Genomic DNA, 20681 nt, shown 5'->3' on the forward strand with positions numbered 1-20681 from the left:
TTCTCGGCAGTCTCCGTCTCCAGAAAGTCGCTTTCTTGGGAGATGATTTGAAGACTCTATCCAAAAACACAACGAGATTTGATCTATCAAAACTCACGCTAAATGAAGAAGAATAATTATATGATGGGGAAGGTTTCGTTTTGGAGTGAGTCCCTTTCTGTTCGTTTTCTTAGAAATCAAATTAATAGTTATTAGTTGATATAATTTATTTTTATTAGTTTAATTTCAATATAATAATAATGAAAATGGTTGTACAGGATTGTAGATATACCCTCCCTCTTAATAATTTGAATTTTTTTTTCATTAGAAAATAATTTGATTTCTAAAGAAGAAATATTTTCTCTTTTCGTTAATGTTTCTTGGTGAAGTGTTTGGAAAAGCTTCCAATTTTTTTTAAGGAAATTATATAATTCATGCCAACTATATTTATTACTAGTCAAAATAAAAAAAAGTTTACTTTGCTATCAATTTTAATTTTTAATTCTCTGAACTTTTTAATTACCTAAACAACCCCTTATGTTTATCTCTCTCTATATATGATGACAAAACTTTCAATATGAACTATTTGTGGTGTAGAGCCACTAATGTATTCCATAGAAAGTAAAATATATCAATCTAGCGGTACTTTCAGTAAATGGTATGGAGCAAGGATCTGTTAGAGCTTCCCAAGTGCTAAGCAAATAAATTGCAATTGGGGGAATGTATTTGGTTATTCTGGCTCAATGTTTAGGCAGAGCAACAACTCATGAAGTTGAATAGATTATATGTATCCCTTCAATAGAAAAGGAGGGTATTCAGAAAGAAGAGGAAACTCTCCAAGCATGGAAGAGAGAATAAGGAGGGAAACAGAGTTGTACCACTTGTAACATGGCCTTGTCCTTGGGACAAGGTGCCTTGCAGCCATTATCACTGCACAATGGCTATTGCCAAGGAAACACGGACACTTGTAAAAATAGGAAGAATCGGGTCCGACACGCTCCGACATGGTGTCGGACACGCGGTTGACTTTTTCCGACACGTTGACCATTCCGACACGCGAATTTGACCGTGTCCGACACGGTCAAATAGCATTTTCGTAATTTGTTTTAATTTTTTTTTTAATTTTCTTTTAAAAAATTTATTTTTTTAAAGTTAAAATATATTAATAAAGCTTCCACCTGATCATATCAATTTTATCTTTTGTCTTTTTTCCCCTTAAGTAAATAAGATATCATCTCAGCATCATTGTTGTCAATTTCTATCACGCTCTTGTTGTATCTTCTTCTCTCTGATCTCTCTCTAATATGATTTGATCTCTCTATCTGATATTATATCTCTCTCTCATCCCAGATTTTATTTTTTTTAGTAAAGCTTCCATCTTTATAACGTGTTGATGGATATTAGTAATTTAGTTCATTTTTTGTTAAATTATTAAATATTAAATAAAATATACACTATATAAATTAAAAATATTATTTAATATTAAAACGTGTCCCAACGTGTCGGAATCTATAATTTTTTAGGATTGACATGTCGGAGTGTCATGTCGTGTCGTGTCACGTGTCGCGTGTCGTATCGGTGCTACATAGGTTGTTGCGCAGGGAAAAAATGGTACTATGTGATGAGATTTTATAGCTCACCATGCGATGCCCTCTAAAAAGTTCTAGATGTGGACTATTATCATTGGGTCCCACTTATTGGGCCTAAAAAGGCCGGCCTGAACCCAATAATTTTTTATTTTTATTTTTGGTGAGGACCTTAACCCAATAATTTATTTTCTCTAAGAATTTAAATTTTTTAAAAAAACTATTTTGTTAATTTTAATTAAAGCTTAATGTTTCTACAGTGAATGTAGATAAGTTATCTACATTTACTCTCAAAACGACGTCGTTTTGCGTTGAAAAATTAAAAAAGTATAATAAAAAAGACTATTATAACCTTAAAATAAATTATAATTACAAAAATACCTTGATTTCTGCCTTAAAATGACGTCATTTTGGGTTCAATGTAGGTAAGTTATCTACATTGACCGTAGAAAAAGCAAATCCTTTAATTGAATGCATTTATATAAATAATAAACTAACCATATAAAAAATTAAATAATAATATTATGCTTGTCTTAATAAATTCTTAAGCATGATTATAATTAATTTTTTATTTATTTTCTTGTATTTATTTTCTTTTATTTAATTATTTTTTTTAGAGGGAGGATCTCTTGACTCCGATATATGATTAAGAGCCTATTTTGACCAACAACAAAAAAAGAGAGTATGTTTGGATGGATTTTCAAAAAAAGTATTTTTTATACCTTATTTATTTTAGAAGTATTTTTTTATAAAAGCTAAAGCTATTTAGAGTTTTTTTAAAATATTTGGTTTTTGAAAAAAAAAATGACTTTTGACTTATGCATTTTTTAGAAGTTAAAATTTTTTGCTTTCAAAAACAGGAAGTTTTGGTTTTTTTTTGTGACTTCTGCTCTTTTTAAAAACAGGCATTCAAATAGATTTTTTTTAAGAAATGTTTTTTTTTTCCCTAAAAAAAATAGCTTTTGGAGGTGGAAAACTCCATCCAAACGGCGCTAAGAAATCTTATTCTTATCTCAACCATTAATTTTTGTTTATCTGACAATTTTAATTTATTAAATTATATTTATTATTCAATTATTAATTTTAAATAAACTATAATTATTAGATGAACGAAAATCATCGTTGAAATGAAAAATAAGAGTTATTAATCATACTCTGAAATCAAAAGATCCCACCTTTATTTTTATATTATAACTGATCTAATACATTTCAATAATGTCACCAAAAAAAAATTACAAAAACATCTACGAATCTCTTGAGGGGGCGTTTGGTTGAGGAGAAATTTTATGAATGATAGGAAAATGTTATACACAGGGAAATGGTTGGAAAGTAAGATAGGTAGGAAAATGTATAAAAAAAATTGTTTGGTTGGGAAAAATTTTACCGGGAAAATTAGGTAACTTTTATTAAATCTATGTTTGGTTGTAAATAAAATATAGATGGAAAAATAAGTTAGTTTTACGAAAATAACCCTGTATTTAAATTTTTTTTACGGTGGCCGTTGTACACACGCAGTATGAGCAAAAAAATTAGTCAATGTAATTTCTAGTATTTAAAAGAAAGGATAGAGCCTCATTAACAGCTTATACACATTTTATAAGTTGCCATATGAACTGTTGCAATCTATGTTTTCAAAAAAATTGGACAGTTTCAGCAGCCCCCCCTTTTTTGTCTGGGGTTCGAACCAGTGTTAAAATTTTGGGGTCTGGTAAATAAATTTCATTTTCCCTTATCAAAATGAAATTGACCATTGCACTTTTTTATTTTATTTTCTCGTTTAATGTTAAACGGGTTTCAGCTTTTCCCATGTGAGCCTTTTATCCCAGTCAATTGTATATTAGTATTGAATGCACAATCATCAATCATCTCAGCAAATCGTTGGGGTTGTGTACAGTACGTGTATCAGTAATTTTGTGAATCTGCAATACAACCAATGTAGCTGAAAGAGACCATTACAAATTTACAACCACTTTTGTTTGGCTAATTAAGATTATTTGGAATTTCGTGATGTAAAGTGCAGGCAGCAGGCAGTGTTTGTGATTCATATGATTAGTACAATTCATAGGCACTGTTACATAAAGGATTAAGAAACATAAATCATCAACCTCTTCATTAATAGCAGCTGATTCAAATGCAGTATACAGACGAGAGTCTGCACAATTAAATACTATGATACTGTTTTATGTTGATAACCATTTAACTCAAATCCAATATGAAGCTGTATTAACATTTCAGTTCAGACAGTCAATGGAGAAGTGATCATAACCTGGTTAACATCTCACATTTATATTAAATAACAGAGTTACAAGTCATCATCATATTCATTACATTATTACTGCATATACAATGGATTGCACTTAACAAATGTGATTAATAAAATTGTTGTCATATTCATTACATCATTACTGCAGATTACAGTCAAATAGACCATAACATTCATCATTGTCCCCTTTCCATCATTCAATTTATAAGAAGCTCACAAATCTTCAATTCCTGTTCGAAGTCCATTGCACAAAAAACTTTCGATCTAAGCAAGTCAAATTCAGGCTATCTGATGCAATCCTCATTACCCTTGAAAGGAAGCACTCCAATTTCCTCCACATTGTTTGACTATGGAGCCCATGTAGCATCACCAAAACACTGTCCAACACAGATATAAAAAAACATATTGGTTGGTCATTTGAGTAAGACCAAAAAATTATATGTTGAATGCATATATGTTCAAAACAAGAGAGATTACAGACTTGAAAAAATCTTCCTTAACGTTTCACCATTACAAGGATAGCAGCTATTAACACTTTACCAAACCCCATCACCATTAACGAAGTAACTTGAAAAGTGAATCCGAACTTCAGAAATGGCTTTAGGAAAGGCAACCAATTGATATCATCATTAACAAAATTACATTTCCTACAACAAATCCAGACAGCAAATCCAGACCTTCCAGCCTCATGCAAAGGAATATTAAGCTTCCATAAAATCCATTAATATGCCTAGCATATGTACCATTTCTAGAAAAGGCACAAGCAAGCACTTCCAACGAATAAAAGGCAAGTAAATTAAAGATAAGATTGGCATTATTCTAAGAACAAAGAAGACACGTCTAGTAAAGTGAATGATTTGAAACTATGTCTTAATGAAAGACCAACTTGTTAAACAAATATCACCATCACTGTAAGAATTTACTCAGCAGTCAAAAGTATAAGAGGATCCAAATTGTTAGCCGTCAAGGGAGATGAAACAGAAAAATAAAAAATCCATCTTTCCCAATTCTCAAACAAAAAATGGTCAACATGTTTCCCCCAAACTTCTCTCAAAATCTCTCAATAAATCAAACAACAACGCAGGCAGCAACCAGCAAACAAAGTACAGCTAGAGCAACATTGCATTTCGCCATACAATCAATGCCCACGAACCTTACTAATTGAGGGCAATATCAAAATCAATTTTTTATTCAGAAAATGATAAAAAGGCAATGCTTCCAATCTTCCAATGCTTCCAACCAATTGATATCAATTTGTTAATGATAGATAAATTGATGAAGGAGAAAGAGGATCTCACATTCATAAAGGTCTCTAGTTTTTGAAAAAATTAAATAGAGATACACATATATTGGTTGAATCTTGTATTTTCAATATCACACTCAAGTTCAAACCAAATATTACCATAAACCAAAAATTAATGACATGCTTCACAAACAGAGGGTTACCGGATAGATGTGGACCAAGGTTGACGGAAAACAACAAACGCAAACTAAACTTCTGATGGTAACAGTTTCTTCTCGGTTTGACAACCTCGACTCCAACTTACCGCACGAACAACTGACAACGGTGGAGCAAGTTTTTTTCTCAGATCTCAAAGGTGAAATGTGAAGGCCAAGACTTCAGAAACTGTTTGGCTCTGCATGCAATTAATCCAAAGTAAAATCGATATTAGTAGGTCAAGGAAAAAACGCAAGGTGTTTCTGTGGAATAAACCAAAAAAACGCACGAAATAAATTTGCTATTTCCTTACCTTACCTCCCACAGTAACCAACTTCATGCTTCAGCGATGGTTTGTTTTGGGTTTCTGACCACAAACATGAACATGGTAAAGGCTACCTTGGATGAGCATCTTCGTTTTCCTCTGTGCAAGTCTTTGGTCATAGGAAAGTGACAACTAACAGCTCAGCAAATAGATGCATCAACTTTTTCACTTTCGCGCGCTCTTGTTGGAGGGTACGCTCGTCAATTGGTCTTTGCACAGTGAAACCACATACGTTGCTATCTTGCAATACCACCTCTGATTTGGGAATCAATGGCCGGCTATCTCCATGAGAAAGACATGCAAATGGATTAGATGGAATAATCACTTAGGTAGATAAATATGTCAAACCGCTCAACCAAACAAGGACATCATGCAAACCCACTTCTCCATTTCCCCATCTATCTCTCCAAAATCCTCCAACCAAACACCCCTGAGAGTCACACATTCTAATGATGTTAAAAATTAAAAAATCTGCGTCCTATCTTTTTTTCTTTGAGTATTTTGACGTCAAAGATTTATGCCCACAACTTTTGCTTTTAAATATATAACTAGTCATGAAGTTTTTATACAACTGAAATTACATCCCTAGCTAATATTGTATGATTAAAAATTACAAAAATATAAGCATTATGCAGCGGTTAAAATCGTCACGAAATCCCCAAAATGCATTTAGCGGCGAAATGAACGTTGCCAAAAGCCTGCTTATTTTTAGTAATTATATTTAAAATAAATAAAAATTTGAAAACTATTATTGAGGCTAGGGATGTTAACGGGTCGAGCCGAGTTTTGGTCTTAAAAGGCTAAACTTGTGTTTAAATGTGTTAGTCTAAGCAAACCTGTTACTTATTATGAATATAATTATCGGCACGTGGCCTGATTTATTTACAAAAAATAAAATTATGATTTAGCCTGTTAATCTTTTTTTAAAAAAATAAGACAACAAAAATTTATCCAAATAGAATATACAATTAACAACACTAGTAATTTCATGAATATTCATAAATTTAATGTATATCCAAATAGTATAATATAGAACAAATCATTCAAAATCTCTGTTTAACCAATAAAATAGGATGAAATGGATTGAGGAGAGAGATATTATAAGTAGTATAAAAAATAAAAAATAAAAATTAATATACTAGGCCAGCCTGAGAGGCTCTAAGGCCGAGTTTTTGAATTTAAGCCTAAGACATTTTTATTAAACGAGTAGTCAAAGCCTGGTTTCAACAACCAATTTTAGATATATAAGTTCAGACCTTCACGAGCTGAGCCAAAGTTCCGGTTTGTTTATCACCCCTGACTGAATCCATTGTTACTCCATTCAAAACAATTTGGATAAGGTCACTGTATCTCCGTGTATAAGTCCATCCATTTTTTCTATAATTAGGTTTTCTATATTTTTAGTGTGAAATGATATCAAAGTTATTTTTCTTGGTGTTTTCTCACATGGTCGATGTAAAAAGGTGATTGTATCTATATACAGAAAAGAACAATGCACATTTTTTATGCTGTACCTTGCACATTTCTTATTCACTTGAAATCAAGAAACACGTATATTGAAAAAATGTTTAAATTTTATACATAACTAAACTGGAAGAGTTTGAAAATTTTTAAAAATAAAAATTAATAATGACACTTATTTTAATAAAGGAGAATAAAATAAAAATATCACTGCTAACTAAAAATACTTTAGTTTAAGATAAATGGTGGCAGCATAGTTTTTTTTTTACATTCTCTTTTTAATATATATTTTCGTTTATTTTGTCAAATCTTGTACTTACTCCATCGATCTACTTTCTATTAATGAAATTAGCATAGGATTTCAGTCAATAAAAAAAAAATGTTAAAATTTAGAGTATTGCCTACATTCCGCTTGTAATTTTTTTTTTTTTTTTTTTTGTAAATATTCCGCTTGTAATTTAATAAATAAAGTTTACCTATTGAAAATAAATTTCTGTTGGCCTGCACAGCTGCAATGGCTTTAGGGTGATAAAAGGCAATCAAAATTTGGTGGAATCACCAGTGATGAATTTATTTTTATAAATCTCTGTTGGCCTACACAGCTGCAATGGCTTTAGGGTGATAAAAGGCAATCAAAATTTGGTGGAATCACCAGTGATGAATTTATTTTTATAAATCTCTGTTGGCCTACACAGCTGCAATGGCTTTAGCTGCGATGTCCTTTTTATATTTTTATTTATTTACTTAAAATGTTTGGTGGCATTATTAAATACGTGGATTAATTTCAGTTATGGTTTCAAATTCAAATCGTGTTAAAAATTTCATAAAGAAAATTTTACCATTTTTGTGATCCTATTTTGCCTGTTTGATAAAATTAATTGAATAATCGGTAAACTATGGAAAAAAAACTAAAAAAAATAATTGTTGGGAGGCTGTTCATCCTTATAAAATCGTTTTTTTTACCTTGATAGCCTTCAATTAATAAAAAATTACATTTTTGCCTTTTTACCAAAATATATCACCCATCTGTCTGTGCTTTACTGTTAACACCGTAAAATACCCAGATACATAAGAGGTTATCCAGGTATAATTCGAAAAAATAACACTACTTGCTGACCTAGGTGGGCTATTTGGATATTGTTCATAATTTGAGAATTATTATGAATTATTTACCTAAGTAGGAAGGGGGCTACCTGAATAAATGTCACGGGTAAGTTTTTATAAAAACCCAGCAGCTTCCATTTTTCAAACCCACAAATCACAGTACCGAGTAGAGATGTGAAAAAGGAGAAATTAGTAATATATATGTCCTAAATATCAGCCGCCTCCAATCGTCTAGGATCTAAATATTTTACACAAACATAAGCTATTAATTCCGATCCATATACATCTCTATTATAATAGCTATTCCATCTTAAAGAAATATATGTCCTTAATTGGGCATGCGTTGCCATGGTCTCTAAAGTGATGGAGTGGAGTGGAGGACACGGATCCTAAGTGTGTTTTTGTGAACCACAAGAAAGGTAATAAAAGAGGAAACACAATATGGTACATTATTGCGATAAAAAAGCAAAAGCTAACAGAAAAGAGGCCATTATTTAATAAAGCTCAAGCTACATTTCAGAAAGGCAAAGGGACCCTTGAGGATGATACAACTACAAGGATATCGATCACTATAAATCATCTATATTATATTATACATACGCATAAAGATAGATAAAGAAAACCAGGGAGAAGGGAGGCATGTGGATGATAGAGAAGTGGATGTTTCCTCATGAAAAGAGAAAAGAGGAAAAAGAAAAGAAAAGGAAAGGCTTGGATTCTACGTTTATGAAAGGATCAGCTATCCATTCTGTTCCATGATCTTATGGGACATGCGAACGTCCAACATAAAGATCATATATATGCCATTACGCCAATACAATGGTCAATATTGTTGTCATTTCCACACGTGCTTCCTAATTATGTGCGTTTGTTGGCCTGTCGCTCTCATGTCTATTTTGTAATGCCTATTCTCCATTCCTCCCCTCTGCTACAATTCTCGCTCCCCACGCACAACTCGCTCCTATAGTCATGTATGTACTCCTGTTCGTTATTCATTCATTTCTTCTTTATAAAATCCATGACTAGAAAATGATCTCGCCTCTATTTATTTATGCATTGTATATTTGAATACTTCTTTTCTTATTTTCTGTGACGTATGTACATCACATTTATTAATTAACTCCTACTGAAAGAAAAAGTTTGGGCTAACTTGGAAATGATGAGAGAAGTTAACGCTATGATAAAATTAGAAATATGCAATATGAATACATGTGTATATTTTAATAATAAATTCTCAAACTAGTAGCATTCAAGAATCGGGAGCGGTGATTGAAGTCAAGATATTGGGCCTAGTAATTATCCCTTGGATCATGGTTTGTGAATTGAGGTGCAGACTCCGAGAGGAATGGGCTTTGGGCTAACAATTTTATCAGCCCAGTTGAGCTGAGAAATTTGGATGCATGGTCAATGGGTCATGAATCATCAACGGATCCACGCGAAAGAATGGACTGGATGTAGGAAAATTCAACATTAACATAATAATAGTTTAAATTTGAATTTAAATTTATTACAAGGGTTTAATATTTTCAGATAAAATTATCTCGCATGACCCAACAAGAATACACTAGGAGAAATATTAAATCAATACATATATAAGGGTTTGTTTTTTCTGATGTTACTTTAGATAACTTTATCTAATATTCATCAAAACGACGTCGTTTTGGGACAGAAATCATGATATTTTTATAATTTTAATTTATTTCAGAGTTATAATAGTCTTTATCACTCTAATTTTTTAATTTTTTAAACCCAAAACAACGTCGTTTCGATGAATATTAGATAAAGTTATCTAAAGTAACATCGGAAACTTTTTTTTCTACATATAAAACATAAAATTACCATAACATTTTAATTATTTCGATTTTTTTTTTTTAATCTTTCAACGCGAGCTCCTTTGTATTTCCAACACTTTTTATAATTTTTTGCAAAAAAAAAAAAAAGAGAAAAACCTAAAACTTCATTAACAGCATAGTTCTAAGTTTATTGTTGTTTGCGACGAGGATACGACTCGCAATGTGCAAAGCTAATTTTAGCGCAGTAGCAGTAACCAAATGAAGGCAAGTGTGAGGGTTTAGGTTTAGGTTTAGGTTTAGGTTTAGGTGAGTGACAAAGACAGGCTAAGAAGTGAAGGAAGGAGTAAGGAAAAGAGTGAAAGGAAGAGAAATGTTGTACATAATCGGTTTGGGATTGGGCGATGAGCGAGATATCAGTGTTAGAGGTTTGGAAGCTGTGAAGAACTGCGTCAAGGTTTACATGGAAGCCTACACTTCACTCCTCTCCTTTGGTCTCTCCACCAATGGACTCTCCAACCTGGTATAATACTCTTTCTCTTTCCCTTTTCTCATCATTGTTTGCATCCTCAATTTCTCACCTTTTCATTTCTTCTCTTCTTAGGAAAAACTATACGGTAAACCCATTACTCTTGCCGACAGAGAAATGGTTGAGGAAAAAGCCCATCAAATTCTATCCGAAGCTAGTGATGCCCATGTCGCTTTCCTCGTTGTTGGGGACCCTTTTGGGTATGCTATTCTATGCCCCTACTTCCTTGCTTAACTTTATTAGCAAAATTTGATTTTTTATTTTTTATATTTACCTAGGGCTACAACTCACACTGACCTTGTTGTTCGAGCAAAGAAGATGGGAATTGATGTCAAAATAATACACAACGCATCTGTGATGAATGCAGTTGGAATTTGTGGTCTGCAGCTTTATCGGTATGGGGAGACTGTTTCTATACCCTTCTTTACAGAGACATGGAGACCTGATAGCTTCTATGAAAAGATTCAAAGAAATCGAATGATGGGACTGCACACACTTTGCTTGTTAGGTTACTGTCTCTTATTCATGCTTTAAACTAGTGCTGCTGTTATACATTTTTGTGCCTCCATCACTTCTTTATTGAGAAAATTAATCTAACATGGGTCTTCTGAACCTATATTGAACCTAGTTGTGTGATTATGTTTGTAAGTGTTTGTTCCTGCACTTGTTGATCAGCTGAAAACTCAAAACTTGTTTACTATATTTATTATCTTCTACTACTTGGAATGGAATACCAAAGCCTAGAGTCTCGTATTAACATCTAAAAGACAGTTAACAGTAAAATTATTTTATTATTTTAACATCAGAAGAAATCTTCCTTTTTTGTTTCTTGAGAAAAGCTAATATAGTTTCCAATTTGGTATGGTTACAGATATTCGGGTGAAGGAGCCCTCACTGGAATCTTTGTGCAGGTTGGTTTTCTAAGTGGTCCTTTTTTTTTTTCTGTTGCTAATATAGTTTCTTAAGCAGTCAGTAAGTATAGATTGCGAAAGTTCGCTGGCAATCATTCTTATGTTGTGACAGTATCATGGCATTGATTGATTTGTTCTTATTATATGCTTTTCTCTGTATGTGCCTATTCTGTTTTTATTTATCTTATTTTTTGGTCATTGCAGAGGAAGAAAAACCTATGAACCACCCAGATATATGACCATAAACACAGCCATTGAGCAGCTCTTGGAGATTGAGCAAACACGTAAAGAATCTGGTGAGTTCCTTGAGAACTCACATCCCTCTAGGCTTAAATTTCAAGTGTTGATTATATGTTTCTTGATTGTACTTATATTCAAAGATATAAACCTTTGAAATTTGATCAGGATTTTGCTTTATTTGCCGGAAACATATTATAATAAAACACATTTTCGGCCTGTTAAAAATATTATGCTATCAAACAGTGGAAGTTCCACTTCCACCACTCAGAAAGAAAGAAAGAAGCAACATGGTGCGTTTTCCTTGTTTGTTAAAGTTCCACCACTAACAATTTGTCCTTTGCAATAGTCTAATGTAGTAGTTTGTCAATAGTTTTTCTTACCCAGATTCATTTGTCCTTTGCAATTTGTAGTAGTTTAAGTTATAAATTAAATGGATATAAAAATCAAAGCACGTAATTGTCTTTGGCTCTTTGCCTTTGGTCTAGCATGTCTTCAGATACACCATAAACCTCAAGATGGTTATACTGAACATTGGAGCCCATAAAACGTGAACCCATTCTCATTCCCAAAGACTTGCAGTTCTTATAGGCTTTCCAAATTTTGCTTTTGTCATCTACTCTGTAGGGTGCTGGCTTGTGCTGATGAACTACTTTAATTAGTTCGAGTCTTGAGAAATTATAGTCAAATACGTTTGATATAAATTTAGCTATTGCTTTGTTTTATATCCTAATTTTGACCTTTTACTGCAATATAGTCATCTGCTCTAGATTTTTGGTATGTTAAAATGCTTTGGTTTCAAAGATTGATTGGGCTGTTGATGTAGATCAATCATATCTATATTTCTGGTCCATATTGTTTTGTCCTGTGCCTGTATTTGTCGATCATATATATATGTGCTGAATAGTATGTGCTGATTAGGAGCCAATCTTCACTGTGATAAGAGTTCATATTCTTCTCATGTGGGCTTCTCTTTATTATCATAAGAAATATAGCTTTCAAGTTAAAAGTAACTTTTTCCCACCATTTGCCTTACAGCCTACACTGAAGATACCCAGTGTGTTGGGTTTGCTCGGCTTGGAAGTGAAGATCAGATGATAGTAGCTGGAACAATGAGGCAGTTGCAGTTGATTGATTTTGGAGCACCTTTGCATTGCCTTGTCATAACAGGTCAGACCCATCCGTTGGAGGAGGAAATGCTGGATTTTTACAGATGCAGGACGTAGTTACATCATTAAGATAGCAGGACCATTTTAATTCAACAAAGAAATTGTTTGTTTGTGGTGAAGGTGCCCTTATATGTTGTATTTTTTAAAACTTTTTGGTTGCCAATCAGAGCCAAAAGTATCTTAATTTCATTAGTGGCTTAGGCATTATGGAGCAGTCGGGTTTTAATTTCCTGATGCTATTACTGAACGAACATAACAAACATTCGTTTTCTTATTTTAAAATAATTTCTTTTCTCTGTTTTGTTTAATTCTATTATGAGCTAATTTGCTCTATAAGTTAGGTGATAAAGTACCTATGCTGTAACATTGAGATGTATGCCTAAACTTTGTTTATGTTAATGTTTAATTAGTTATTCAACGAATTTGCTTAATCTTATTCATGTGTAAAAATTAAAAAAAAAAATCAGCTGATCAAGTGTGACTATTAAAAATGGTTTAAGATCTAAATGGGAAAGGATGCTCTCAAGTAACATAGCATATTTGTGAAATCTCAACCGCCTAGGTATAAATCAATGGTTGTTTTTTTATTATTATTTATTTTAATATATTTTTCCATCACCATTTATTTGTATTTAGATGGTTGAGGTTTTTTAAGATCAATGACTGATTTTTAAAGTATCGGAAGAACTGATTTATCATAGATTGTTGTTGATGTTGCTTCTGATTGAGGTCAGAGACAACAGATTGCTTCTTTTAAATTTTGCCATTGAACTTGTAATTAGTTAATTATCAGCACGCTATTTGATAAAGAAGAAAACTTTATGGGCAATTTCATTCGCTCTACGTTTAGAATTAAAATAATTGAAACGGAATGATGTACAAGTCTTATCAAAAGGGGTAGGATACACAAATCATGAAATTTTACACACAATGATTTGCAAGTAAACGGAATTCTTTGAACAAAATCATTTTAAACAAATTTCATGCATTCTTACAGCCTACACTCGCGCCAAAATTAATAAGACATGATGAAAACATTTCATGGTCTATTTCTGCATATCTACTGCGGGATCGAACCAAATGTGACCTTGGAAGTAACATTTCAAACATCGAACACTTGCTTATAATTAATGAAAGATAACACGGATAACAGTGGATTATATGGTTTGCAAAAATCACCTGTTGAGAAAACAACAATGGAAATCATGTCCACATGCAATAGCACTTGTAAACAAAACTGCAGCGGCCTGTAAGAGCTAAAACAGGATTACTTCTAGCCAAAAAAGGTGTATCATAAACAAAATCATTATGCTCTCAAGTAATTAAAGCTGACTTCAAAATGGCATAAGTCTAACGAATGTTACTTTTACCACAGTTTCCTTGTAACCATGTCAGTAGTATCTTGTCACATTTTAAAGAAATGAAAATCTCCCTTGAACTAAGGTCCTCAAAGAGGAAAAGTAGAGCTGTTGATCGATGCCTTGTACCTCATCAAGAGCCATAATACAATTAGTTATGGAGAATTTATCATCATTTACAACTGAAACCAACTGTCCTTAACCTATAGGCAGCAACCATCTCTAACAAGGCTTCTGTCATAGCAATAGCTTCGCAGCTGTCTTGATCCAGACTGGTATTTTGCAACTCAGATGGTCGTTTCATTTTCGTATCTGGAGAATTCTTAGTTACCTTCTCTGCAGTTGAGGTATTGCACTGTATGGACTTTGATGATGATGTGTTTTGATAATGTGAGACCGCAGCTTCTGGACATGAAATTAAGCTGGTGGCATATATTCCAAAAGACTTGTCCAACTCTTCATAATGACTAGATTGGGCATATTTCCCATCAGCACCTGAATCTGTGAATATTGTACAGTGCTGCTCATATATCAGACAATCTTTCAGTTTAACTGTTTCAGGCCTAGGCTGTTCCTGTATACAAAACCTATCAAAATTCATAATAAGAATAAAGAAAAAGGAAAAGATTGCTTTTGCTTCTATAATGAAAGTGTTTTTACCCCTATGTCTTCCCATAGTTCAAAGCCAATGCAACAGGAATCATCTATTACAAAGTCATTATTTTTTTTTTTGTAAAGTCATTATTTTGATTATAAGTGGATTGCATATTATAGAAGCGTGTCCGAAGAACATCTAGATGCTTCCTCAATTGATTATTATTGAAATTGAGGTCTGTTTGCTTATTCAACTCATCACGAATGTGATTCCAAGTTTTCTTGTCAAAAAACATTGTTTGGTCTGTTCCCTAGTTGAATCTGCTTGACAACCAAGTCTGCAAAATATCTTGTCAAGCGATACTGTCCATCTTGTCCTCGAACGCTCTTGCTTGGGTTGATTACTACGTTCGATTTCCATCTACGCCTGTTGAAATGCTCATAAAACAACACTTTATTCAGCATCATCTTTTGCACTAAATCCACTGAAATTTAAGAAAAAGCAAAAATGAAAGTGTCATGCTGACACTAGGCTAATTGTGCAAATTTGCAAAATGTTAATTTGGCCACAAGTGCATTCTATTTTTCCATACTAACACATGGAGAAAATTGAATTAAACTGAAGCAGAACAGCAGATAGCAAATTGAATTATTCTTGAAAGACAAGGGCAGCTGATATAGCCCACACCACATGATCTATTCTAAAAGGGAATGGCAAAATGGTTGTGCGGTCTCTTATTGACGGATTTTCTGTGATTTTGAAAGTTTTGAGGGATGAGGCTCTACACAAGGCTAGTGACAATAATTCCAGACCAAAGCTAGCTCGTGTGATCCTTAATGTTAAATTTTAAGCATTTTACAACATGGGTTTACCTGAAGAAGATCAAGCAGCTGAACTAGCCCATGTAATCTACCTAAGCAAAACTTTTTTACTTCGAATTGCTAATCCCGCCTGTTGGAAGAGAAACCGTGCAACACAGGTTTATGCATTTGTTCTCAAGTGTACAACAATCAAACTTGTTCATCAAACAATAAAGGGAACACATCATCAAGTCTCAAACTGAATAATTCTGAATATCAATTATGTTTCTAGTTTTTACAAGATCCAAACTTCATTTGATCAATCAATACTAGCTATTTTTGGATAAACCACAAGTATTCTCTATGGGAGTCAATCATGTTCGGGACGGGTCCAAGATTAAGACTTTAAACCCTTTCCAAAGATGATAATGGGAGCATCGAACATTTCATATTCAAACTGCAGAGCATTAATGGCTTCTACTAAAACAAAATAAGTGAGTCAGTCATGGTTTCTGTCAACAAGATAGAGGGAAATTTCTCTTTTACGCACACAAGAGAAACAATTCAGCCAACAGATAGTTCAAGAGAAGAAAGGAGTCAAAATAACACGTGACAATGGCAATTAAAACAAGAAAATCATATTCATTGATAGGTGACGATATACCTCAAGCAGTTTGGGGGTTTGAGAAATCAATGAATCTCCTACGAAGAAGGTGAAACTTCAACGGGTTAACCATTAAAATATAAAATAAGAACACCAGGCTCAGATTCATCAAATGACAAGTGAGATTCCAGAGCAGAGAGTAACTGAAAGAGAAGGAGGCTTTTATATACATACAACCAACATGATGTATAAAGCTTCCGATACCAATTAATCCTTTATTAAAATAGGGGATTGAAATTCTCTTTACCGGAGAATTCCATCCAATCCTGCATAGACAAAAGACGTAGCTGTCACTTTTTTTTTTTTGCAAAACTTTCATGGGACCGTTACTCCCTTAGTGCTGAAATGGGTTAAAACTTAAAATCTCCCTCCAACGGTAAAAAGTTTTAACCCGTTAAAATAGATAATATCGTATCTTATATTATAAAGGAATTTCATTACGTGGGAACCTTGCTGACGTATCGCACTGTGGTTCAATTTTATCATTGTGTTCACACTACAAATTTTAAAAAAGTTTCCTTTAATGGTAAATCGGTGAATATAATAAATACAAAAAAGAATTATATTTTCAATGGACAGGATTTGTTACTTTAAATCAATAGTCAAGATTGCTTATTCGTTTGTGTTTATTAATGTATTCGTTTGTTCTTTTTAAGTAGGTTCTAATCATTTTGTTTTTTAAATCTTTAATCAGTTTAATTCAAAAACTTTACATTTTTTAAAGAATACAATTCTATTTACTCGAAAAAAAAATTAATTAGTAAAAAAAAAACACTCATATATTTCCCGACCTTTGTTCCTTATTTTCAGATTTTTAAATTTGAATCTTTTATTAACCTCTTGATTCAGTGGAATCAGGTATGAGTGTTTTGTTATTAGAAAAAACTTCTGTTTTATTCCATGAAAATCTCATTTCTAACTACTAAATCACTCTTTTGTCGTCATCTTTGTTTTTTAAATAATTGATGTTGATCATGTAATCTAATCGTTTTTTTTAACCTTTATTCAGTTTAATTCAAATCTTTACGTTTTTTGAAGAAAAAAAAAACGGGATATTCATTGTTATTAAAACAAATGACTGTTTTATTCCATGAAATGACTGTTAAAAAAACGGGATATTCATTGATTTATAACTACTAAATCACTCTTTGTCGTTATCTTTGTTTTTTAAATCTTTATTCAGTTTAATTCAAAAACTTCACATTTTTTAAAGAATACAATTCTATTTACTCGAAAAAAAAATTAATTAGTAAAAAAAAAAATTATACATATCCCGACCTTTGTTCCTTACTTTCAGATTTTTAAATTTGAATCTTTTATTAACCTCTTGATTCAGTGGAATCAGGTATGAGTGTTTTGTTATTAGAAAAAACTTCTGTTTTATTCCATGAAAATCTCATTTCTAACTACTAAATCACTCTTTTGTCGTTATCTTTGTTTTTTAAATCTTTATTCAGTTTAATTCAAAAACTTCACATTTTTTAAAGAAGACAATTTAAAAACTTTAAATCACTCTCATTTATACAATTCCTGATACGCATTATTCTTCAACATCGGTGATTGCTTCTCTGTTTTTTCTTCTTACACAAAATATGAGTTCAAAATATGATTTTCTGAAGGATGTTAATTCTGCCAAGGAGGACTGGAGGATTAAGGTGAAGGTGGTTCGGACTTGGAAAGTTCCTAACTTTCAGCGTATCACCGAGAGATAGGACACTGAGAGATGTTCTTAGAATTTCTGATACAAGCTGTGTTGATATGCCATTTGGTGGAAAAGTTGTTGTTCTAGGAGGTGACTTTCGGCAAATATTACCTGTCATTCCTCATGGCAGCAGACAAGATATAGTTCATGCAACCATCAATTCTTCTCATCTATGGTCCCATTGTCATTTATTAACTTTGACCAAGAACATGCGTCTTAATTCTGGAAGTAGCGCTCACAATTTAGAGGAAATAAAAGAATTTTCTGAGTGGCTACTTAAAGTTGGGGATGGTAATCTTGGAGATGATGTTAAAGGAGAATCTATTATAACAATTCCAGATGAATTGTTGATTAGAGAATCGAAAGATCCGCTGTCGGATATGGTTAATTTTGTTTATCCGAATCTCTTGGATAATATTTTGGATCAGACCTTCTTTAAAGAACGTGTTATTCTAACCCCTAAATTGTCTGATGTTGCTATGCTAAACGAGCACCTAATGTCTATGATTCCTGGTAAAGAAAGGACTTTTTTGAGTTCGGATAAAATTCTTAAGCAAGGTGGGACTTCCTCTATTGAGGATGATGAAATCACCCCTGAGATCTTAAATACATTATCATGCTCAGGGATTCCTGATAATAAATTAATCTTGAAGTTAAAGTTCCAGTAATGTTATTAAGAAATATTGATCAGTCGAGAGGTTTATGCAATGGCACGAGATTGCTTATTACAAAATTAGGGAATCATGTTGTTGAGGCAATTGTACTTACAGGAAGCAATATAGGGGAAACTGTGTTAATCCCTAGAACGACTATGAGCCTATCGAGTCATACATTTCCTGTAAATTTCCAAAGAAGACAATTCCCCCTGATTGTATCGTTTGCCATGACTATCAACAAGAGTCAAGGACAATCACTTTCACATGTTGCAATTTATCTCCCTAAGCCTGTCTTCACTCATGGGCAATTATATGTGGCACTGTCTAGAGTAAAGAGTAAGCATGGATTGAAGATATTGATACTTGATGAAAATGGCTGCGTTACGAATGGTACCCTTAATATAGTTTACAAGGAAGTATTTCAAAGACTGCTATAGTATATTGGGTTCTTTCTTCAAAGATATAACCTCGTGGTATGGTACAGGTAAAGACAAAAAAAAATGACTGTTTATTCGCGTCTCTTTTCCTTATCTATCTTCAAAGATATGACCTTTATTATCCTATTTTCTTTCCTATTTTTAATGTAACAATGAATGACTGTTTTGTTATTTAAAAAAATGACTGTGTGGGACCTTTGAAATACTGACAAAATGAGTTCGGCCCTCCGGGCCGACCCACCACGCCAAACAAACCAATTTTTTTCCCTTGCATCGGCACGGGTAATTCACTAGTATTTTTTAAAGGAAAAACTACTCTCACGTTATATTTGATAATTTTCTCTACTACAAACCTTTCGATAACTGTGTCACTTTTTTTTTATTTTTCAGGTGGTGGAGCCCACAAATTTATCTCTATTACATGGGCAAAAAAATTAAGTTAATGCTTTTTAATAAATTAATTACGCATTTATTTATTAGAGTTTTATAAATAATTACATATTTATTGCATAATATGACACCCAATTTGGGCGTCACTAAAGATGCCTAAATTGGACGTCACTCAAGAGACAATCACACCTAATTTATGCGTCACTCGTCAGGTGTTGACACGTGTCATTTTTAAAAAAAAAATTATTTAATTATAAAACTTCTAAAGGCCATAACTTTTAACTCGGGTATCCAAATTAGGTAATTATTTTTTTATCCCACATAACTTTTCGAGATCTACGCAATGACATCTCATTTGACATATTTTATTTCTCACAAACATAATTTAAATTTGCAAGAATGATATTATAAGAGCGGTTAAACCCAGAAGCCTCTGAGTTTTGGGTTTGTGATTTAATATAAAAAAATAAATAAAATTTTGATTTTTGATTTAATTTTTTTTATAATAATTTTTTTTATTATAACAAAAATTTGGTCTGTGATTTAAATTAAAAATAAAAATAAATATTATTATTAAAAAGAAAAACAAAATAAAGATTTGATTTGTGATTTAAACTAAAAAATCAATTTGAAAAATTTGTAGAAATAAAGGAAATAATTAAATAAACATTCTAAATCTCTAAAGAAGAAAGATTACCTGATTTAAATTTAAATTATGTTTGTGAAAAATAAAATATATCAAATGAGATGTCATTGCGTAGATTTGGAAAAATTATGTGGAATGAAAAAAAGAATTACCTGATTTGGATACCCGAGTCAAAAGTTAAGGCGTTCAAAAAATTTATGATTAATTTTTTTTTTGGAAAAAAAATATTACACGTGTCAACACCTGATAAGTGACGCCTAAATTATGCGTGATTGGCTCTTGAGTGACGCCCAATTTAGACGTATTTAGTGACGCCCAAATTGAGCGTCTTATTGTGTAATAATTCTCAAAACTGTAATAAATGCATAATTATTTTATTAAAAAGCATTAAATTAATTTTTTTCCCCTATTACTTGAGATAACTTATCTCCTTTAACATGAAATTAATAAAATCCAATATTAAAATAGATAATATCGTATGGGAAGGATATGGTAACAATCAACTAATGTTACTATCAATGTTACTACCAATCAGTTTCACCATTAGATCGATTATGTTGATAACGGTTATATTTATTTCCATCTTTGTATGGTTATGATTTCTCATATTTAATACTTTATATTTATTTTCACCTTTGTAT

At 32.3% G+C, this 20681-nt stretch overlaps 2 protein-coding genes and 1 pseudogene across 2 annotated transcripts; 2 read left to right on the plus strand and 1 right to left on the minus strand.

The window, feature by feature from the left end:
* The first annotated feature begins 10159 nt into the window (after positions 1-10159).
* Positions 10160-13168, plus strand: LOC133315646 (probable diphthine methyl ester synthase). Its single transcript, XM_061517313.1, has 6 exons — positions 10160-10469; positions 10551-10675; positions 10754-10983; positions 11347-11386; positions 11591-11682; positions 12662-13168. The coding sequence occupies exons 1-6, from the start codon at positions 10320-10322 to the stop codon at positions 12847-12849; spliced, it is 825 nt and encodes a 274-aa protein (XP_061373297.1). The 5' UTR covers positions 10160-10319; the 3' UTR covers positions 12850-13168.
* An 876-nt stretch (positions 13169-14044) lies between these two features.
* On the minus strand, positions 14045-16463 carry LOC133315654 (L10-interacting MYB domain-containing protein-like; annotated as a pseudogene).
* Positions 16464-17967: 1504 nt separating this feature from the next.
* On the plus strand, positions 17968-18579 carry LOC133315641 (uncharacterized). Its single transcript, XM_061517307.1, has one exon. It carries the CDS (start codon positions 17968-17970, stop codon positions 18577-18579), a length of 612 nt encoding a protein of 203 aa, XP_061373291.1.
* The last annotated feature ends 2102 nt before the right edge of the window (positions 18580-20681 follow it).

The sequence above is a fragment of the Gastrolobium bilobum genome, unplaced genomic scaffold, assembly GCF_033153095.1.
Source record: "Gastrolobium bilobum isolate Gb01-03AN ecotype WA unplaced genomic scaffold, APGP_CSIRO_Gbil_v1 utg4030, whole genome shotgun sequence".
Taxonomy (NCBI): Eukaryota; Viridiplantae; Streptophyta; class Magnoliopsida; order Fabales; family Fabaceae; genus Gastrolobium; species Gastrolobium bilobum.